Source organism: Poecile atricapillus, chromosome 12 (genome assembly GCF_030490865.1).
Source record: "Poecile atricapillus isolate bPoeAtr1 chromosome 12, bPoeAtr1.hap1, whole genome shotgun sequence".
Lineage (NCBI taxonomy): Eukaryota > Metazoa > Chordata > Aves > Passeriformes > Paridae > Poecile > Poecile atricapillus.
This window is the reverse complement of record NC_081260.1, coordinates 1367012-1387992: the sequence shown is the minus strand read 5'-3', so window position 1 is coordinate 1387992 and position 20981 is coordinate 1367012. Positions and strand designations below refer to the sequence as shown.

At 52.1% G+C, this 20981-nt stretch overlaps 3 protein-coding genes across 6 annotated transcripts; 2 read left to right on the top strand and 1 right to left on the bottom strand.

The window, feature by feature from the left end:
* The first annotated feature begins 1862 nt into the window (after positions 1-1862).
* On the top strand, positions 1863-6373 carry LOC131583476 (putative glutamine amidotransferase-like class 1 domain-containing protein 3B, mitochondrial). Its single transcript, XM_058847615.1, has 4 exons — positions 1863-2354; positions 4094-4265; positions 4483-4684; positions 5651-6373. Exons 1-4 carry the CDS (start codon positions 2247-2249, stop codon positions 5841-5843), a joined length of 675 nt encoding a protein of 224 aa, XP_058703598.1. The 5' UTR covers positions 1863-2246; the 3' UTR covers positions 5844-6373.
* Positions 6374-7065: 692 nt separating this feature from the next.
* CETN2 (centrin 2) lies at positions 7066-10295 on the bottom strand. 3 transcript variants are annotated; one of them, XM_058847618.1, is made up of 5 exons: positions 10245-10295; positions 9735-9926; positions 8852-8980; positions 8141-8278; positions 7066-7796 (listed from the first exon to the last, which is right to left on the bottom strand). In XM_058847618.1, exons 1-5 carry the CDS (start codon positions 10245-10247, stop codon positions 7707-7709), a joined length of 552 nt encoding a protein of 183 aa, XP_058703601.1. In that variant the 5' UTR covers positions 10248-10295; the 3' UTR covers positions 7066-7706. The 3 variants fall into 3 exon arrangements, with proteins under 3 accessions (XP_058703601.1, XP_058703603.1, XP_058703604.1); XM_058847620.1 differs by having other exon boundaries at positions 9768-9926; XM_058847621.1 differs by having other exon boundaries at positions 9768-9926; positions 10193-10255.
* Positions 10296-10555: 260 nt separating this feature from the next.
* NSDHL (NAD(P) dependent steroid dehydrogenase-like) lies at positions 10556-18741 on the top strand. Of its 2 annotated transcripts, none has more exons than XM_058847593.1 (8): positions 10556-10628; positions 11267-11317; positions 13391-13552; positions 14211-14357; positions 15348-15476; positions 16755-16897; positions 17469-17571; positions 18125-18741. In XM_058847593.1, the coding sequence occupies exons 2-8, from the start codon at positions 11297-11299 to the stop codon at positions 18458-18460; spliced, it is 1041 nt and encodes a 346-aa protein (XP_058703576.1). In that variant the 5' UTR covers positions 10556-10628; positions 11267-11296; the 3' UTR covers positions 18461-18741. The 2 variants fall into 2 exon arrangements, with proteins under 2 accessions (XP_058703576.1, XP_058703575.1); XM_058847592.1 differs by lacking the exon at positions 10556-10628 and adding an exon at positions 10657-10758.
* Positions 18742-20981: the final 2240 nt, after the last annotated feature.

The following is a 20981-nucleotide window of genomic DNA, read 5'->3' as shown; positions in this document are numbered from 1 at the left end:
GGTGGGAATTGTTGGAGAAATATTAATTTGTTTCTCTGTCATGTTGTTTGTGGGGATGGAGCAGGTCAGGGACTGCTCCCTGGAGGGACCCAGCTCCAACTAAAGGAAATCTCACTCTCCTGGCAGGACAAAAGGTGCAGAACAGCGTGCAGAGCTTCTTGGGCTGCCCAGGGACGGCTCCTCCAGCAGCCAGCTCCGATGTTCCCCTCAGCAGATCCTGCTCTGTGATCCCCCACAAATCCTGCTCCAGCAGGGCTGGAGGACAGGAAAGCTGCTGGGAATGGGGCTGGGAGCTGCACTGGCTCATAGTCAGGCCTGTGGGATCATCCAGGCAGTGCTGGAGCCGGGACAGCTCCAGAACAACCCCAGAGCATCAGGTCCTGTCACAGGACCCTGTTCCTCCTGCCCCTGAGCCAGCTGGATCCCAGCCCTGCTTTCCTGGTGTGCTCACCCTGCAGGAGGAGGGTCACTTCCCACCCCTCCTCACTTCAACCTAAATGCAGATTAAAGCCACTTGGTGACAGCAAAGCCCCCAATGATAAATGTGCACAGCCAAGGACATTCCAGGCTGGAATAACCCAGCTGAGAAATGCCATTTATCCTCATCCCCTCACTGCAGGGAGATTTGAGGGCTGACAGGTCTGTTGGGACAGATGTTTTTCCAAGGAGGAGGAAACAAGCCTGGCTGGTCCAGTTGCACCAATTATCCCAGAAAGGGGAACCAGCCCAGCCAGTTTACAGCAGGCAGGGGTAACTGATGTGGTTTGCAGCAAGCAGGCTGTGGGAATCCTCAGCCTCTGGCCACTTTGTTCCGTGGCTAACAGGACTGCCCCCGAAGCAGCTGCAGGGAGGAGAAATCACCTGCTCAGGTTGCAACAGCACTCGGCTGATTTTTCATGCAAGAGGAAATAATACACCCCTAAACCATAGTTAGGATGCCTTAGATAGCAAAACAAACAGCAGGTTTTGGGTGGTTTTTATGCATATCTCGATTTAATTCCTGTTCTGGGTAGTAAAAGTAACTGAGAGGCACAGCCTGGGTTGGATCAGTGGGACTGCAAGGCCTCTGTCACATGTTTCTTGTTCCTGCTTGTTCAGGTAGCAGCTGGGTGCCTGAAATCCCTCATTTGGGGAGAAACATGCCATAAATGAGGTCCCAAGCAGCAGCAGCCAGCCTCCTCCTCCTCGTCCTGCCCTGACTGAACACCCTGCCAAGCCACGAGTTCATTACCCACAGGATGTGCTTCACGTCTCTCCCAAAAATGACAGAGCCCCAAGGAACATGTGTTATAAATAACCCCTGAAAAACACCCTGCAGCCATGCTGTGGGATTTTTTGTTCTTTCAGCCCGCACAGGGCACAGTTATTCCACCAGGGCCGGGCTGAAACAGAGAGGAGCAGGATCAGCTCCGTGTGAGCAGAGCCAGGCTGGGAGGAATGAGCTCCAGAGGCTGAACCCGGCTGAGCTCAGGGCTCCTCCAGAGCTCAGGGCTCCACCAGCTCCCAGTGCCTCCTCCCTGGAATTAAATAAATGGAGAGATGGTGCTGTTGATGAAGAATCCCATTATCCCAGAGATCAAGAGGTGTTTGGACGACGCTCTCAGGCACAGGGTGGGATTGTTGGGGACAGGGTTGGACATTGTGGGGTCCCTTCCAACTCTATGACTTTATTAATTCCTAAACTCAGGGTGCAAAAAACAGCAAAAAACCACAGCAAAGTGTAAAATATCCACTTTTTGAGAGATGGGATCTGAGGGAAGGAACACTCAGGATCCGAAAAGGAAATGTTGGTGTTAAAAACCTGAAGCAGCCCGGGCAGGGGTCAAAGAATGGGGCACAGAGGGGAACGCACTTGGTGAAATCCTGGCTCTGGGCAGGTTCCCTTCGCTACCATCTCCTGTGCAAAGGTTTTGGTTGCTTCAGTCTGAACTGGAATGGAAAATCAACAGCCGAGGAGGAAAAACACAGCTGCTCTTGTGAGCAGGGCACGTCAGCCCGGGCTGCTCTGGGCACAGTGCGCTGCAAGGAAGATCTGCAAGGGAGCAGCCGGTCGAGGAAACAAATAATATTTACACACCCTGCCCGAGGAACGGGAAATAAAACCTCGCTGCCAGTAAGAAATTCAGCCCAACCCTCCCGACCCCACCTGCTCGGGGGAAGGGCTGGCGCTATAAAGGGCTGCGGGCAGCGAGCGGGGCTCACAGCGCCCGGGGCTCTCCAGGGAATCGCTCTGCTCCCGAGGGAACATGGCAAAGAAGGTGGCCGTGGTGCTGGCTGGCTGCGGGGTGTTCGATGGCAGCGAGATCCACGAGGCTTCGGCAGTGCTGGTGCATCTCAGCCGGGAGGGAGCTCAGGTAAGAGGCACCGGCAGCATCCTTCCTCCTGCTCCTTTTCCCGGCTCCTTCCTCTGGCTCCTTTTCCCGTCTGCTTTTCCCGTCTCCTTTTCCCGTCTCCTTTTCCCGGCTCCTTCCTCCTGCTCCTTTTCCCGGCTCCTTCTCCCGACTCCTTTTCCCGGCTCCTTTTCCCCCGGCTCCTTTTCCCCCGGCTCCTTTTCCCCCGGCTCCTTTTCCCCCGGCTCCTTTTCCCCCGGCTCCTTTTCCCCCAGCTCCTTTTCCCGGCTCCTCTCCTTCTCTCCGAGACAAACTCCCCCCAGAACCAAGCAGCGGTGCCTGGAGTCTCTGGGAATGGAGAATTCCCCGCTCGGCTGGGCTGTACAGAGGGATTGGAGTATTGGGCTCTGTATCCGATGGATCCAAACTCTCCAAAAGACTTTCCCGGATGCCTTCTCTCTCTCGGCTTTTGGCTTGCACAGCTTCTTTTCTCTCCCGCTGTTTCTGTTTAAAAGACAGTTTGGGCTGTTTGAAATTCAACTTTTTTAGAACCTTCAGAGTAGAAGTGAAACTCGAGAATCCCAGAATGGTTTGGGGTTGGGAAGGACTCGAAAAGGATGGAAAGCTGATCCATTCCCACCCCCTGCCCTGGGCAGGGACACCTTCCACCGTCCCGGGCTGCTCCCAGCCCAGTCCAACCTGGAGACCAGACAGGGTTCGTGAGTTAAACTTCAGGGCTAAAATGGTGCAGCTGCTCTAAAAACCGGGAGAGCCGACTGGGGACTGGGAAATGAGGGAGGGAAAGTCTCTGGAACATCTCACTCATATGTGAACCTCCCTCGTGTCTGGGTGGGAGCCGTTCCCCTGGGAATAGGAATTGCTCTGCGGAGCACAGAGACACAGGTAGCCCTGTGCCAGCCCCAAAAAATTCCAAACCATTCCAGCCCTTCTCTGTTCGGCTTGTCGGGACGAGGCGTTTTCTCCGCTCTGGGTAATTTTGCCTTTTGCTGTCCCGGAGCTGCTGCAGTCGCTTCCCTCCTGCCGCATCCCTGCACTCGGAGCCCGTCCCTCCCTCATCCCTGGATCGGCGGGGGCCTCTAGCGGAGGAAACTCCACATCCCAATCCCTCCTTTTCTAAGGAAACAGAGCAGCCTCCAGTGTGGAATATTTCCGTTGGAATATTTTCAGTTGGAGCTCAGCATCTCCATCTCCACGGGAAGCTGCCGTGAGGTTGCCCCTCAACCTCCCTGTCTTCCCACCTGGATAATTCCAAAGTCCTCGTCTGCTCCTTCGCAGGACGTTCCTCCCAGCCCTGCCCTCCTAGGGACACCTTGGTGTTCCTTAAACCCTTCTTAAATTGTGGGGCCCAGCACTGCACAGGTGGTGCAGTCTCAAAATCTCTTCACCACCCTCCTCCCTTCATTTCTGCACATGAGCTTGGAAGTGCTAAAGGAAGGGGAAGAGTTTTCCAGAAAAACTCTCTGGCCTTGGGAAAACAGCAGGTGGGGAGAGGAAACTCCAAGTGCTGTCCCGGTGGGAGATGGGGTGGGACAGCAGCTCTCTCCGGGTGGCAAGAGGGATTTATTGGGATGTGGGTGGACTCTTCAGCCCCACAGACAAGCAGCTCTGAGCACAAACTACCAAAGGTTTCCTTCCTCCCTTCCCTCCTTTTTCCATGCCAGCTCCTCCCCAAGAAATCCCCTCAGCATTCCCAGGTCCATCCATCATTCCTGAAGGATAACAGCCCTTTTTCCTCTCTCCAGGCCGAGGTTTATGCCCCCAACATCCCCCAGATGCACGTGGTGGACCATGTGAAGGGGCAGCCGACGCAGGAGCAGCGCAATGTCCTGGTGGAAAGTGCCAGGATAGCCAGGGGCAACGTCAAGGACCTGGCCACGCTGGATGTCAAGGGGCTGGATGCCCTCATCATTCCAGGTGGGATTGTGTGGGCTCTGCCTGTCCACAGTTTAGTTATTCCATAGGTCTGGAATGCCATGGGACTCGTGGACAGGCTGGAGCAGGGCTTGGAAGGAGAGACAATTTTAATTCTTTTATTGACCTTGGACAAATGCTGCCAACCATCCGACCCACCTGGCAAAAACACTGCCCTGGGTGTAAAAACCTCCAGCCTGAACTGCTTCTCTTTCCTCAGGTGGCTTCGGGGTGGCAAAGAACCTGAGCACTTGGGCCACCCAGGGCAAGAACTGCAGCATCTCCAAGGAGGTGGAGGGCGCGCTGAGGGCGTTCCACGCTGCCCGCAAACCCATCGGGCTCTGCTGCATCTCCCCGGTGCTGGCAGCCAAAATGTTCCCGGGCTGCGAGGTGACCGTGGGGCACGACACGGAGTGTGAGCAGTAAGTGACCCGGGCAGGGGGTGACAGCCACGCCAGGGTCCCCACAACGGCCTGGCCAGTGGGGGAAGTGTCACAAGGAGCTGAGCGTTATTTCTGAGAGCTCGGCTTTGTCTTTGGCAACCCCAGCCCTTTTGGGGACTTGACAGGGAAGAGCAGAAACTCTGGAAGGTTGATTTTATCATTTCTCAGCACAGTAGGAGGAGTGATGTAGCACCAGATCCGTTTGCATTTCTGTGACTGGTGTCCACAACTCTGATGACTTTATTTTAAATTAATTTAAATGTAATTTATTATTTTAAATTCAATAATTGCCTCCCTGATGCCCAGGGTAGGAAAAACCTTTGCGGACCCCAAGTTAAGGGGATCCAAGGCAGGATCAGGATGGTTACCCAAGGCTTGGGGTGTTAACAGAGGGAGGGAGTGAAACTGTCTTCAGTCCCACAGGGAAGCTGTGACTGAATTCTCCCAAGGGCAGGGGAGGAATGTCAATGGCTTTTATAAGGAAGGAGTTTTTTCACTAATTTGGAGGAAGCTGGTGAAAAAAACCCACCCCAAACCTAAATCTAATTGTCATCCAGAGAAGCTGTGGCTGCTCCATCCCTGGCAGTGTCCCAGGCCAGGCTGGACAGGGCTTGGGGCAGTGTGAGGTGTCCCTGGCCATGGCAGGGGTGGCACTGGCTGGGCTTTGAGGTCCCTTTTCACCCAAACCATCCCAGGCCTCTATAAACAACACCAGAGTGGGCAGAATTAGGTAGTGGAACATCCAAAGTGGAACTCCAGGTCTCATTTTGGCTTTACCTCAGATTTGCAACTCATTTGAGCAGGAGGTTTTTGTTGTCCACTCTTGGAGAAACTCCTCGAGCAGGGAGAGATTTGGATCCTACCAGGCTGGTTTTGTGCAGCGACCACAGAATTGTCCCTGTGGCCCTTCCCCAGTCCCACTGCAGGTTTTTATTCCCCTTGCAGGTGGCCTTACGCCAAGACAGCTGAGGCCATGAAGGAGCTGGGCTGCAGGCACGTGAACAGCAAGGTGACCGAGGTGCACGTGGACACCAGGAACCGGCTGGTGACCACCAGCGCCTTCATGTGCAACGCCCCCATCCACGACGTCCACGACGGCATCGGGAAAATGGTGCGGGAAGTGCTCAGGCTGGCCTGAACCCCCCCAGGCACGCGGCTCCTCTGTGGATGACATCCTTCCCACGGCAGCAGGGAAAGGGACAGCCAGCAGCTCCGTCCCCACACCTCTGGTGGCTGCTGAGGAGGGAGAGCCTTGCAGTAGTTGTGTTCTGCTGAGGGCAGAACTCACTAGTGGGAGCTGGCATGGGATCATGGGATCACGGGATCATGGGATCATGGGATCATGGAATGGTTTGGGTTGGGAGGGACCTTAAAGCTCATCTTGTTCCAATCTCCTCCCGTGGGCAGGGACATCTTCCCCTATCCCTGGGTGCTCCAAGCTGGCCTGGGACAATTCCAGGGATCCAGGGGCAACCAGAGCTTCTCTGGGTACCCTGTGCCAGGGCCTGCCCACCCTCCCAGGGGGAATTCCATCCCAATATTCCACCTATCCCTGCCCTCCCTCAGCTCCAGGCCAGGCTCCCACAGAGCTCAGGTCCAGCTGCCCCCCAGCCCCTCCCTCGGTGAATTGTGGCCAAAGGAAGGAACCCACTCCTGCTACCAAATAAAACCTGATGCTTCTACTGAGTTCCGAGCTCTGCCTCTGTCTCTGCCGTTCCCTCTGGATCAGCACAAGCTCTGGGGCAGTTGGGAAAATGATCCAGGAGGAAATGCCCAGCACAGCTCCCCTCGTTTTGCTGGGAGTGGAGAGAGCCCAGACTGGATCAGGAATGTGACACTGGTGAGAGCAGGAGCAGCCCCGTGTCACCGGCCAGCTCTGGTGGCAAGAGGTGAAACTCTCCCCCTGCATTAACAGAACCAGAGAATTCCAGGTTAGAAGGAGCTCAAGGCTCACCTGGTCCAACCTTTCTCAGTAAAAATGCTGTCCCAGCAGCCTGTCCTGGTGGATCCCAAATCTCCAAACCTGGGGAATCCACCACTTCCAACAGCTGATTTCCCATGGTGAAAAACTCTGCTCTGGTGCCCATTCAGGATCTTCCCAGGAATAATGCAGATTATCCCTTGTCCTTTCCATAATTCCTCATAAAAAGGGATTTTCCTCCCCCTTTGTAGCCACCCTTCAAATACCAAACATGGTGATGAGATCTCTAAATCCGAGTTTCCCAAGGCTGAACGAGCTCAGTTCTCTCAGCCTTTCCTCACATGGGAGCTTCCCATCTTTGTGGCCTTCCTCTGGATCCTCTCCAGCCTGGCCACATCTGGTTTTGGCGAAGTGGGGCTAAAAAAACTCTTTCCACAACTCTGATAGCTTAAAATAAGACTTTATTAGAAATCCAATCCCATCTGCAGCCTCTGAGCATTCCTGCAAGCATGGAGGTCTCGGCAGCAGCACTGGGAATTTCCTTCTGCTACGGTTTCTTTAGCCATGTGAACTGAACACAAGGTAAATTGCAGCAGTTTATTTTTATTTTGAGTTTAAAGAACGTCCCAAAAAAAGGAGGGGAACGGTTGATCCCCAAAAAACAGGTTCTGAAAAGTTGGTCCCTGCAAATATGTCATAGAAAGAGTTCATTGTAGGGCCCAAACCAAGACATAAACCCAAAATAGATTTACACTGATCAACAGATTGACAATCTCTGGTTTGAGTCATCTCTTTACCAAACTGGAATCATTTGGACCCATTTGTTCAGTCAGAATTTGGTCCCAAAATTGTGATTTGTGTATTTAAAGCAGTGTAAACATCATAACCAGCAACCACGTTGCTGCCTGTAAACAGGGTGGTGCAAACTGCTCCCAAACACCTTTAAAACTTCCAACCAAAAAAATCCCCCACAAAAAACTTCTAACAGAAGTGACCTGTGTTTTCTGCTGCCTCCAAAGGAATCCAGACACTACAAAAGCAAGGGAGGAATGAGTGCCAAGGAATAAATCCCACTGGGCTTCAGTAAAGGCTGGTCTTCTTCATGATCCTCAGGAACTCCTGCTCGCTCACTTCCCCATCCCCATCCCGATCTGCCTCGTCAATCATCTCCTGCAAGAGATTTGGGGTCAGCAGTCAGGGGTGGGTTTTATTGGGAATTGCTGGATTCATGCAGAACTCCAGCCACTCCTTAGCTGTGCTGGAGAGGGCAGTGTTGGTTGATTTCCTGGAATCTGTTTTGCTGGGTGTATTTATGGAGAAATCTGACCAGGAAATCTGACAGGAAAAGTCCAAAGTGCTTGGAGCAGGGTCCTGCTCCACTGCTGCTCCACAGAATGGGATGATCCCATTCCTACACCCACAACCCATCCTTGAGCTCAAAACCCCCAGATTCCAGAGATCCCTCCCTTCCTATCAGCTCCAGCACAGAGATCCCAAATCCACCAGGTCCAAACCTGCAGCTCTTCGTCTGTGAGGTTCTCCCCCAGCTCTTTGGCCACACGTTTGAGGTTTTTGAAAGAGATTTTTCCAGTTTCATCATCATCAAAGAGTTTGAAAGCTTTGAGAATCTCCTCTTTGGAATCTTTTTCGGCCTTAAGGAAGAAAGAACGAGTTTAGGGTAAAAACTGTGGTGTAGGTGATGCTTAAAATAAAGTTATAAAAGATCTGACAGAGTGAGAAACCCTTGGCAACAAATAAAGGAGCCCAGCCAGCAGGAATTACACCTAAGAGATGAAAGCAGACAGAGACACAACCAGAATTCCAGAATTTCAGGGATTTTTTTCTGTCCTTGCCAGCCAGATATCTCTGGGATTTCACTCTCAGGATCTTCTGCTATTAAATATCTGAGTTTTGAAAAGATTTTTTTTCAAACCTGAGCTTTAATCTGTAAATTAGAATTTATAAATGAGCTGGTTTTCCATCTGTGAGAAAAACTTTTTTCCCTTTTTTCACAACCTCTGGTTGTTAAAAAAGCCTGATAATGATATCATTTTACTTTTTCCCTGAAAAATGAGAGAATCCAGGATAGGGATTACCCCAACTTTTGTACATTTAATTCTTAAGACTAAAACAGTGCTTTAATCTCCCTCCAAAGCCAAAAGGAGATAAAGACTCCTCATCCAACTTCAAAATTCCCTTTGCCTGGAGCTGTAAAACATCCATACCATTTTCTGTGACATCACTGCCAGGAAGTCACTGAAGCTGATTTTTCCTGTCCCGTCCTTATCAATGTCTGAGATCATTTTCTTGATCTCTTCTTTCTTAGGTTCAAACCCCAGGGCCCTCATGGCCACCTGGAAGGACAAAATCAGTTAGCAATTCAACAAAATCAGCACCAAAAACACAGAAAAGGGGGGAAAAGTCAATTTTCTGTTACAAATTCCACGTCTCCTGGAGAACAGGGGCAGGCTGAGAGTGAGGCTGCTCTGCACTCACATCAGGATGCAGAAACATTCCTCTTCTGGAATTATCCCTCAGCTAATCCAGGAATTTCCTACATTTTCCCCACCTTGAACTGGTCAACCACAGGGAATTTAAACAAGTTTATTTTTCATTCTGGTGATAAAATTCTTGTTGGGAAAATATTTTCATCCTTTGCTAAAGGGCCAAATAACAGCAGCAACAACGACAACGACAACAACAACAACAACAACAACAACAATAACAATAATAATAATAATAATAATAATAATAATAATAATAATAATAATAATAATAATAATAGTTGTTATTGTTGTTATTATTATTATTATTATGAAGCATTAACTCTTCAACAAGAGGGGAAACTCACACACACACCTTTTAATGTGCACAACCCCCCTTTTTTTAATGTTTTATGAACAGAGGAGGAGTTGGGACAGAAAGCACATGAATTTTGGGCAGCCTGGCCCTAAACGCACTGGATAAGAGCAGCAAAGAGCTGCAATTAAAGAGGAAACGGTGCCTTTTGCACAGCAGGTTTTCCGCTGGAGGGAGGAGGGGTAAACCCAGGCAACTCCTGTGCTTTTTGCGGTTATTTCAGCATTCATGGCCCTGCTCCTTTATAACCTCAGTGACTTCCAGCCCCAGGGAAGCCCCGACCTTCAGCTCCTTGACATCGATGCTGCCGCTGCCGTCGGTGTCGAAGAGCTCGAAGGCCTCGCGGATCTCCCGCTGCTGCTCCTCCGGCAGCTCCAGCTTGGGATTCGCCTTCTTCCTCTGCGCCGCGGCTGCCAGCGACGGCTTCTTATAGCCGGAGGCCTCGGCACGGTACAGCGGGGGTCAGGGCGGGGGAACGGGGAGAGCGGGGGGCTCAGCGCCCTCCATGCCCTGAGTCCCCTCCATGCCCTGAGTCCCCTCCATGCCCTGAGTCCCCTCCATGCCCTGAGTCCCCTCACAGCCCTGAGCCCCCTCCCTGCCCCGAGCCCATCACTGCCATGAGCCCCCATCACTGCCATGAGCCCCCACCACTGCCCCTGAGCCCCCTCCCAGCTTCTGAGTGTCCTCAGCCCCCTCGGTGCCCTCACCAGCCCCTGACCGCTCCTGAGCCCCCTCACGGCCCCTCACGGCCGCCCTCACCATCCCGCCGGCCTCACGCCCCCAGCCCCAATATCGCGCCCTCCCATTGGCTGTCGCCCCCACGCCGCTGCTATGGCAACGCGCGCTCCTATTGGCCGGCGTGACGGCGGAGGCAAAGGTGAATGAGCGCGTGGGAGAGGCTCCTCCTTCCTGCGGCGATTGGTCGGAATAGAGAGGGGTTGGACCAATCAGCGAGCGGGACCGGGCTGGCGCGATGCTCGCCCCAGGGAAAGAGGCGGGAAGGGGATGAGTGGGCGTGGTCTGCAGGGAAAGAGCAGCGATGATTGGTGGAAACCAGCCAGGGGGCGTGTCCGGGGCGTGGTCTGGGCTCCCTGAGGGGCGGTGGTGAGAGGGGTCCGGGAAGGTCCTGGCAGGCGGGAGAAGGTGCTGGGAACAGCGGGGATCGGGCGGTGAGAGGGGTCCGGGAAGGTCCTGGCAGGCGGGAGAAGGTGCTGGGAACAGCGGGGATCGGGCGGTGAGAGGGGTCCGGGAAGGTCCTGGCAGGCGGGAGAAGGTGCTGGGAACAGCGGGGATCGGGCTGGGGCGGTGGGACAAGGCCTGGGCTCCGTGAGGAAGGGCCTGGGGGCTGGGGCTGCGGGTGAGGCCCTAAATCCGTGGGGAAAAGGGTGGGGGGCTCTGGGATGGGGCTGAAAGGGCTGGGGGGGAGCTGGAGGTGCAGCAGCTCCTAAGGTGTATTTTGGAGAGGGATGAGGTGCTGAGGGATAGGGGCTGGAAGAGGGAACAGGTGGAGGAGGATCACGCTGTGCCCCTGGTTTAAACCAGCTCGGTGTTCCAATCCCGCCTCTTCTTGGCTTTTTCCTTGGAATTTCAAAGGGGTTTCAGGAAAATCAGTACCAAAGAGCCAGGCCAGCACCTGCAGTCGCTGGTTTAGTTTGGAAGAACAGGGAGAATTAACTCCCTCTCTTCATCCCTCGTCAGCATAATGGCTTCAAACCTTGATTTCTGTAACTAGAAATGTGTTATTTTATTGGGAATAAAAGAAGGTTCTCCCTTTTCTCAAGGATTCTGGTGGACAGTGCCTCACCCAAGCCATGGCCACACGTCTCAGATCGGTGAGTTGGGGCCTCTAATGGTGCTTTGGGAAGTTTTGTCTTGCAGAAACAAGTTCATAAACATTCTCCACATCCCTGGGAAAGACACGAGGCTGTTCCTGCATTAATGATAATTCTGGGGAGAAAACATGATTTTCCAAGCTATTTTGGATAGGTTGAATTCATACCTTAAAATCAACATAGGCATCTAGCTTGGCTTCCCATCAATATTATACTGTGTAATATCAAATTATAGAGAGTTTATAATAAAATGATGTCTAACTGGCTGGCCCTAGATCCCTGGAAGTGTCCAAGGCCAGGCTGGAATAGCAACCTGGGATAGGGGAAGGTGTCCCTGCCCATGGAATAAAATGAGCTTTAAAATCCCTCTCAGCCCAAAGCAGTCTGGGATTCTGGGATTGCTTTGGAGCCTCTGCAGTGCTCTGGGGTTCAGAGGCAGAGGGCAGCATTCTGCTGCAATAAAACTTCACTTCAAGCACATCTCAGAGCAGTTTGGATGCTCTTGGTTCCTGGAGAGTGCACGGGGATCAGGGAATGCCAAAATGGTGTGGGGTAGAAGGGACACAATGAGAAAGGGTACAGGGAAAAGGGAAATGTCAGTGGAAGGGAGTGGCTGCCTTTGAGGGGAAGCTGAAACATTTCCTGTCCCCTCAGCAGCCCCTCTGACTGAATCCCCTCATCTTCTCCAGATCACATCCCAAAATGCCACAGCTGTTCCCTTCTGAGCACTTCCAGGCATGGGGACTCCAAACCTCCCTGGGCAGCCCCTTCCAAGGCTTGGCCACTCTTTCAGTGGAGAAATATCCCCAATATCCACCCTGAGCTCCCCTGGCCCAGCCTGAGGCTGTTCCCTCTCCTCCTGTCCCTGTTCCCTGGAGAAATCCTGACTCCCCCAGCTGTCCCCTCTTTTCAGGGAGTTGTGCAGAGCCAGAATTCCCCCTGATCCTCCTTTTCCCCAGGCTGAGCCCCTCCCCAGCTGCTCCTCACCCTGATCAGACTCTCCTTTGCGTGGCCCACCCCAAATAAGGGGTTCAGCTTTGATGTAACTCAGGGAACTCCTCCAATTTCTCTCCTGGATCACCCAACACTTGGCAGCAGAACCTTTGCTTAAGGATGTGGCCCTTAAAGAGTTGGGAACAATCCTTGGCTTTGTGTGGCTCCAGGGGGTTCAGGCTCCCTCATAGATCCCTGCAGAGGTGGGGGTTGTGTTACAACCAGGAGTAAAACTCTTCCCAACCAGCACAGAGCATTCTTTGTGTGAGAGTTCCCTCAGACTCAGGGCCTGGATGTTCTGTGCTGGCAGTGAGGTCTTTGGTCTCAGTCCAGTCAGATGAGTGGCCAGACTGAACTCTCTTAATTAGTGACTCCAATCATTGGTTTGCAAAGCTCAAAGAAAAAGAAAGAAGGCTCAAAAGGACAGCCCCTGCCTTTACCTGGTTGTTTTCTTGGCTCTGAGTGTCACAGGTACTGGTAATGGTGATGGTTTTGATGTTCTGAATTAGGTGTGCCAGGAGGCTGAAGCAAATCACAGAATCATCCCGGAATCATCCCAGAATCCCAGACTGGTCTGGCTTGGGAGGGATCTTAAAGCTCGTCCAGTTTCACCTCCTGCCATGGCAGGGTCACCTCCCACTGTCCCAGGCTGCTCCAGCCCCAATATCCAGCCTGTCCTTGGGCATTCCAGGGATCCAGGGGCAGCCACAGCTGCCAGGGCCTGCCCACCCTGCCAGGGAGCAATTCCTTCCCAATACCCCAATATTCCATCCATCCCTGCCCTCTGGCAGTGGGAAGCTGCTCCCTGTGTCCTGCCTCTCCATGCTCTGGTAAATCATCTCTCTCCATCTTTCATGCAGGAACCTTTCAAATTCTGGCTTTTCTATCCAAGCAGCGTCCATGAGAGCCGATCTTTTTCTTCCCTCCTCCCTGAGCCTCTGGGTTGTGAGCACGAGGCAGAATCCTTTCACAATCCCTCCCTGTGCCAGCCCAGAGCTCTGATGGCCGGATCGGGGTTGCTGTGGCTCCCTGGGGGGAGCTAGGCTCAGTATGTCTGTGTGTCTGTCCCTGTCCCTGCAGGCTGCCAGGACCTGCACTGTCATCGGGGGCTCGGGCTTCCTGGGCCAGCACCTGGTGGAGCAGCTGCTGGCCAAGGGCTACAGCGTCAACGTCTTCGACATCCAGCAGAGGTTTGAGAGCGAGCAGGTGACCTTCTTCCTGGGGGACCTGTGTGACAAGGAGGTGAGGAAGGGCTGGGGCAGTTACCAGGCAAATGCAGGCCTTGCACTTTTTTCCTCTGAAGGAAACAGATCTGGAGTGTGTGCTCACAGATCAGTGCCTGCCTTGTGCTGAGAGTGGAAAAGAGCAGGACTGGCTTGTGGCTGGTGCTTTGCATTGCTGTTAGCTGGCATTCACAGGGTAATTCCAGTCCCTGGGCTGATTGCAGGGGGCTCTCCCAGCTCTCCTCAGCTCTGTGAGAATGGCACAATTCATATTCCCAACAGCCAGGGAGGGATGAGTGGGAGGTGACTTGGGGACAGTCACCTGCGCTCAGCCAGTGCCATGGGGAACTTTAAACCTGCTGCTTCCTCAGTGTCCCAGCCCCAGGTAGTCCTGAGCCTTGTACCTGCTCCAGGGAATTGCAGGGAGCTCAGCCTCCAGCTCTGGGGAAGCTCCCAGGGTTTCTCTGGGGAGAAGAGAGGATGTGGAGTGTGGTGGGGATGGGACATTGTGGGGATCCTGGATGCTAATCCCATTCCAGCTGCCCACCTTTATGGAGGGAACATGAAATGCAGCTGTTTCCATGAACGAAAGCTGTTTCATTTCCCTGCTGTTGTTTTTTCCTGGTTATCCACCGTGGCTGTGGCTCCATTCCCATCTCCCCCCTGCTTTCCTGCAGGCTCTGCTGCCAGCCCTGCAAGGAGTGTCCGTGGTGTTCCACTGTGCATCACCAGCCCCTGCCAGTGACAACAGGGAGCTGTTCTACAAGGTGAATTTTATGGGAACCAAGGCAGTCATTGAAGCCTGCAAAGAAGCTGGAGTGCAGGTAAAGCTGGAAAAGCCCTGGAGACCGGGAGGGGCTGCTGGACTTTGTAACATGCCAGGCCTTTTGCATCACAGACCAACGTCAGCCTCGTTTGAGAGGGGACAAAGGGCTCTGAGATACTCAATTCCCTCTTATTCCATCAAAACCAGCGGGAGACAGGCTCTGTGGGTCTCCTGCTTAGTGTAAACTCCCTGTTTGCCACAAAAAAACACATTATGATGGGAAAACATCCATTAAAATCTCCTACCTGGGAGTCACCCTAGGAGAGCAACACCTCACAAGTGGCTCTTTTCCTGCTTTCATAAGGGACAGCCCCAGAGATGGCTTTTCCAGCAGTGGGAATATTCATGGCACCTGTTCCCTCCATGAATTCCTCACCATGGAATGAGGAGGAACACACCTGTGCCATAATCTCGGTGTCATTTGCTTTAGAAAGTCGATTGCCCGCAAAAGGAAGAGCCTGAGGAAGCCAGCCTGGAACTGGAGACTGAATTTTCTCCTTAAATGACTTTGATATCCCATAAGTTTTCATTTAAATTAGTTTATTTCTTTTATTTTAAATTTATTTATTAGATTAATTTCATTTAAATCACCAAACAAAAACATCCGAGGTTTCTTTTTTTGTTGTTGTTTGATCCACTGTGATCCAAGATGAGCAAATCTTTCTTTAAAACCCCTGGGTGTGTGTTAAGTGTTTCAAGCCTCTGATTTTCCTGGAGATGTTTCCCCTGGATTGACTGCCTTGGGTGTTTTTTGGAATGTTTTCATCTCCTTTAGGTAGCATTAAATGATGGGACAGAATGGATTAAAAAGGGGGAGTTCAGTTACCTGCAATTTCTATTCATCTTCTGTTAGACTGGGGTTATTTTCTGCAGGATCAGTTGGTTAAATATTATTATTATTATCATTATTATCTTTACTCAGCCTTTGTAAATAACAACCTTTCTATTTTAGGCTTTAAAGAGCTGTTTTCTCCCCCATCTCTTGCAGAAATTGGTGTTGACCAGCAGTGCCAGTGTAGTTTTTGAGGGCACAGACATAAAAAATGGCTCAGAAGATCTCCCCTATGCACAGAAACCTATTGATTACTACACAGAGACCAAGATCCTGCAGGAGAAGGTATTTGCCAACGGTTGAATTGTTATTTTTTTGATGTATCCACTTCATAAAAAGAGAATAAAATCAAGCTGTGGCATGAATTGCCACGGAGGCTGAGTGAAGCCCTGCCGAGGTGGCTCCAGGACTGCCAGAGGTGTCCCTGCCAGGGAAGAGCCACGAGATAATCCCAGCTCTTACCTGCCACAGCTTTGGTTTAGCAGCAGTCAGGGGAGGTTTCTGTCTTCCCTGCTTCTTTTCCTGATTTTCAGCCTGAATTTAGAGTTGGGAATGTGAAAAAGGCACTGAGGAAGGAGGAGAGGAGCTGGGAATGTGACCCAAGCTAAGGGGCACAGGCCATTACTGAAAATACAAATGCTAAGAAAGATCTCCAAACATCTGAGAGTTCACAGCTTTGGACCCCTGCACACCACCAATATCTGCTCTCCTCATGTTCTTTCTGCTGCAGCATCTGTGGTTTAAATATGGGATAACAATGTTGTCATCAAAGGCAACAGACCTTTTTTGGAGCCTTTTTCCATGGCTTGCATTTCAGAATCTGTGCTTTTTTGTGCCAAAAAGAATTGAGAGTCCCTTCCATGCTTGATGCTGACAAGTGTGAGAGCCTGGAAGGAATTTCCTCCACAAGAGCTTAATTAATCTTAATTGTGAAAACATCTGTTCCTTCACCAGCACTTTGCAGCAACTGATAAAGGAGGAGCTGAGGAGCAGCAATCAGGGGTAGCCCCAGTGCTGGTGATTATGGCTTTGTTTTGGGGGAAACTGAAAGCATTTTGTCTGTGCCTCCTCCACAGAGATTCCAGCAGCTGCTGGAAATGAGGAGAACACGTTGCTTAGGAGCTGCCAGGAGAATGAAATCTGCTCCAGAGCTCCAGGGAGATGGGGACAGGGCTGGGGTGGCAGTGGCTGCTGGCAGGGACAGAAATGGAATTCCTGAGTGTTCTCCTTTGCTCCAGCTCGTGCACAGAGTTCATGGAGTGAGGGAGCTTGGAGAGCTCCTCTGGCTTCTGGGGTGATAAACGAGAGAAGCAAAGCCTTCCCTTCCTTTGTCAATTTGTTAAGTGGTCAACCATAAAAACCGGTTTTTGTCTGGTTTTCTTATCAAGGAGAACTGGGAAAAGAGATGGGAACAAAGGAAGGATGATTTAGAAAGACAGGAGGGGATAATAATTCTTCCACAGGTTCCTTCCCAAGGAGATGGGGAGCCCCCAGTGATGGGCATGGGCTGCATTGCTGAGCTCTGTTTTCCTCCTTGATTTTTCTTCTCCCCTTTCCCTGCAGGAGGTGCTGAGTGCAAACGACCCAGACAACAATTTCTTCACCACTGCCATCCGTCCCCATGGAATATTTGGTCCCAGAGACCCTCAGCTGGTTCCCATCCTCATCCAGGCAGCCCGGAGTGGCAAAATGAAGTTCATCATTGGGTGAGCAAGGCCCAGGCATTTCAGAGCTGGGGCAAAATCCTTGCTGGATCTGCAAAGCCCTTTGGGAAGGGAACAAAAGGAAATCAGTTGTGTTGTTTCTTTTATTTTTCACTTTCCAGTTTTTGGTTTTTTTTTCCTTAAAAATCCTGTGTTAGGGGCTCATTCCCTGCCACATGCCCACAATGCCAAAGGAATATCCATGAGGAAAGCTGGTTAAAGGGCTGTGCCATTAATGTGACACAGCTCAGGTTACTTGCTGTTAATTTATACCACTTGTGGTATAAATTGAGGTTCTGGCAATTAAAATCCCTATTAAATATGAAATACTAAAAGTGTGGCCTGAAATAACCCAAAATCCCTGTTAAATATGAAATACTAAAAGTGTGGCCTGAAATAACCCAAAATCCCTGTTAAATATGAAATACTAAAAGCGTGGCCTGAAACTGCAGCACCAGAGAGTGGGAGAAGGGGAAGCCTGGGATGAATTTATCCTGGTGGAAGCCTTTCCTTTTGCCACGAGCAGATTTTCAGCCCAGCTCACCTGGGGGTTAAATTCCTTTTCTGTGTGCAGGGATGGAAAGAACCTGGTGGATTTCACCTACGTGGAGAACGTGGTGCACGGGCACATCCTGGCTGCAGAAAAGCTGCACAAAGGCTCTGCCCTGTGTGGGAAGGTGAGGAAGGAGGGGAGGGAAGGGATCCCCAACCTCTGCTGTGGGATCTGTGCTGATTCCTGGGTGTCCTGGACATCCATCCTGCAGGTTTTCCATCTGTGGTGGGTGAGCTTTGTGTGCAGCCAGCTGGGCTGGATGGATATCCTGGAATTCCCTGCTCTGAAACCCCTTGTGAAGGGTGATCCAGGCAGAGCTGGGGGGAACACATGGAATCACAGAAGCTTTTGGGACATGGTTCAGAACAGGAGGAGCTTCCCCTGGTCCTGCCACGCTCTGGGCACGCTGGGGTGTTTTAACCTGGCTGTGGCAGCCAGTTGGGTTGACATTTCCAAGGAATCCTGGCCTCTGGAGTGCTGAGTTCCTTGGAAAAGCAGGGATTCCCCCCTCTTCACACAGAGGTGGGCAGTGCAAAGCAGTTTGTCAGGACAATGTGCTCTGGCCCAGGTCAGGGGGTCATGTCCTCAGCATGAGCAGGAGAGGGGCCAGCTCAGAGCCAAACCTGGCAAACCCACCATGGTTTTAACCCCTGGCTTCTCCTCTCCCTCCCTTCCAGGCCTTCCACATCACCAACGATGAGCCAATTCCCTTCTGGACGTTCATGTCCCGGATCCTGACCGGCCTGGACTACGACCCTCCCAAGTACCACATTCCCTACTGGCTGGCCTATTACCTGGCCCTGCTGCTGGCCCTGCTGCTGGCCCTGCTCAGGCCCCTGGTGACCATCAAGGCCACCTTCACGCCCATGAGGGTGGCCCTGGCTGGAACCTTCCACTACTACAGCTGTGAGAGGGCCAAGAGGGCCATGGGCTACAGCCCCGTGGTCAGCCTGGACGAGGCCATTGCCAGGACTGTGCAGAGCTACCCCGACCTGCGCCGGCCCAGGGCCTGACAGCCCTGCCTGGAGCCCCTCCTACCTGATTTCCATCATTCCTGGCAGCTTCACCTGGAGCAGACATCACCAATTCCCAGGAACCAGGAGTTTTCCTGAGGTTCCTGCTCCTCCTCGCTGTTCCCCCCTGTGGGAGCTGTGCTGACAGTTCATTTCTTGGATGTGACTTGTTGTTTGGGAAGAGCTGCTGGGCTCTCTGGGCTGTGAATAAACACCCTGCTGTGCCCTCTTCAATCCCAAGCAGGCACACCAGCATTCCTGCTCCCCTCCCTCCACCCTCAGCCGTGTTTTGTTGCTCTGGTGACAGCAGCCACCCCTTCCCGGAGCTGCTGGGTCACAAACACTTCCCGTGGCTCCCCTCTGGGCCTTCCTTTGCTCTCCTGTGCCACAAAGGGGTTCTGCCACCGTCTCTGAAATCATTGCAGCTCTTCTGATCTCCCTTCACGATCGGGGGTGATTTGGCTTCTCCCTGAGGCAGCAGAAGGAACCCATAAGGATTCCTTTGTCCGTGCAGGATTGATTTCTGGTCCAGAAGAACCCAAATAAATCACACAGGGGTGACTTCCCAGCTCTGTGTCCCGTATCTGAAAGGGCAGATCCCACTCAGCACAAACAGGATTTTAATTCCTTTTTTTTTAACTTTCCCTTTTAGGGGCAGAGATCTTTGGGAGCAGCCCCAGCACTGTTTTACCACAGCTCCCTTCCCACAAGATCTGCAGTGCTGGGAAGATCCAGGCTGCTCCTCCCTGCCCTGCCAGTGCTGCTGACGGGGATTTTTGGTGCTCTGTCCATGAAAAAACCTCTTTTCCACAAGGAAACGGATACAAAGCAATGGTCCCCGAGCTATTTCCTGTGACTTGTGTATTAAATGTTCTCTGCCCTCTAATCTTTCCAAGCACTTCAGTTCTGGTTTGGTTTTAAATGAGGGCTTTAGGTCAGAGCTGGAATTCCCCCTCTGTGCAAATTCCTGGCTCCCTGGGAGTTCTGGTGCTTCAAATTTCAGGAGGATGGGAAGCACCTCAGCCATGGAATTATAGAATCCCAGGATGGTTTGGGTTGGGAAGGACCTTAAAGCTCATCCCATTCCACCCCCAGGGACACCTTCCACTGTCCCAGGCTGCTCCAAGCCCCATCCAACCTGGCCTGGGGCACTCCCAGGGATCCAGGGGTGGCCACAACCTCAGGCACAGCGAGCCTTAACCCCAATGTGCTGCTCTAGTCTGATTAAATTTAAATTTATTATAACTTCTGGCTGTTTTCTGGGAGGAAAAACAAAACAAAACTACCCACTGGGGCTTTTTTTCCTGGGAATTTTTATTAGCTGTTTTTACCAAGCTTGGCCTCGCTTACTCTTGAAGCAAACGGTGGCCAGTGCTCCTGGCCTGCTGGGAGCAGGGATAACTCTTCCCTCCAGAGCTATCACAGCAGCCAGCAGAGGCTGTGAAGCAAAATTGCCATTATCAATTCCAAAATCCAGGATCAAATGCAGGTGCAGCCTGTCCCTGCCAGTAACACTCAACAGGAGCTTCCCCACCACTTCAAAGAGTTCCCTGGAGCGCTCTCATCCAGCTCCTTATCTCCCTCTCTCTGCTCTCCTGGCTTCTCCTTCCTGCAGCTCCTCGTTTTGCTGAGCTGAGTCTGGTTCTGGCAGTGGGAGAGATAAAGAGAGATCTTCTGTTGCTTATCCTGCAGAAAGGAGAGGGAGGATTAAAAGTGCTTTTCCAGGTGGAGTTGAGGTAACCAAAACCTCCATTCCCCTCTTAGAGAGATTGCAAAGGGAACTCGCTCAGGAGGGTTGTGCAAGGAATTCCCTTCAGTCTTGCCCTTGGAATGTGGGGGAAGCCCAGACACACCTCCAGAGAGGAAAAAGGCTGGAAATGGGTAAGAGGAAAAAGGGATAAAAGCAGGTGAGAAATGACCCTGCGTGTCCAGGGAGCAGAAAGGCACGGAGGGCACTGCAGGGGTGTGCAGGAGGTGTCCCAGGCCAGGCTGGACAGGGCTGGAGCAATCTGGGATACTGGGAGCTGTCCCTGCCCACAGGATGGGCCTGAAGGTCCCTTCCAAGCCAAGTTTTGATTCAGTGAGGTGTGGGAGCAGTGTGGTGTTTGTACCCTGCAAGCCCTGGGGGATCTGCAGAGCCAGGGATCCTGCAGGGCTGGAGCTCAGCGTTTTGGGAAGCTGAAAAGGGATGTTTTCTACCCCAGCACATCCTGTTACCCCAGTGTGCCGATGCCTGGAGAAAGCTGACCCGGAACAGAGGCTGGACAGGGTTCAGAATAAAGCAGGGATTTATTGGAGGGCCTTAAAGGGCACACCTTGGGCAGCACAAGAGCCTGGCCAGGGCTGCACCCAAGACGGACCAAAAAATGGTCACAAAATGGACAACTGCTCACCAGAGCTCACATTTTTATAAGTTTTGGTCCATCTGCATATCAGGGTTAATTGTCCAGTCACAGTTTTGGGTTTTGAAGTCCCATCCTTCTCCTTTCTCTCCTCAGCCCAGAGTTGTTTCTGCTTTTGG

Coding starts and splice junctions, on each gene's coding strand:
- NSDHL (XM_058847593.1), top strand. CDS start 11,297: ATGGCCACACGTCTCAGATCG. Junction 15,477..16,754: donor CCAAGATCCTGCAGGAGAAG/GTATTTGCCAAC, acceptor CTTTCCCTGCAG/GAGGTGCTGAGTGCAAACGA. Junction 17,572..18,124: donor GCTCTGCCCTGTGTGGGAAG/GTGAGGAAGGAG, acceptor CCTCCCTTCCAG/GCCTTCCACATCACCAACGA.
- LOC131583476 (XM_058847615.1), top strand. CDS start 2,247: ATGGCAAAGAAGGTGGCCGTGGTGCTGGCTGGCTGCGGGGTGTTCGAT. Junction 2,355..4,093: donor TCAGCCGGGAGGGAGCTCAG/GTAAGAGGCACC, acceptor TCCTCTCTCCAG/GCCGAGGTTTATGCCCCCAA. Junction 4,266..4,482: donor GGATGCCCTCATCATTCCAG/GTGGGATTGTGT, acceptor CTCTTTCCTCAG/GTGGCTTCGGGGTGGCAAAG.
- CETN2 (XM_058847618.1), bottom strand. Junction 8,279..8,851: donor CAGTGATGTCACAGAAAATG/GTATGGATGTTT, acceptor TTCTTCCTTAAG/GCCGAAAAAGATTCCAAAGA. Junction 7,797..8,140: donor TCACAGACGAAGAGCTGCAG/GTTTGGACCTGG, acceptor AATCTCTTGCAG/GAGATGATTGACGAGGCAGA.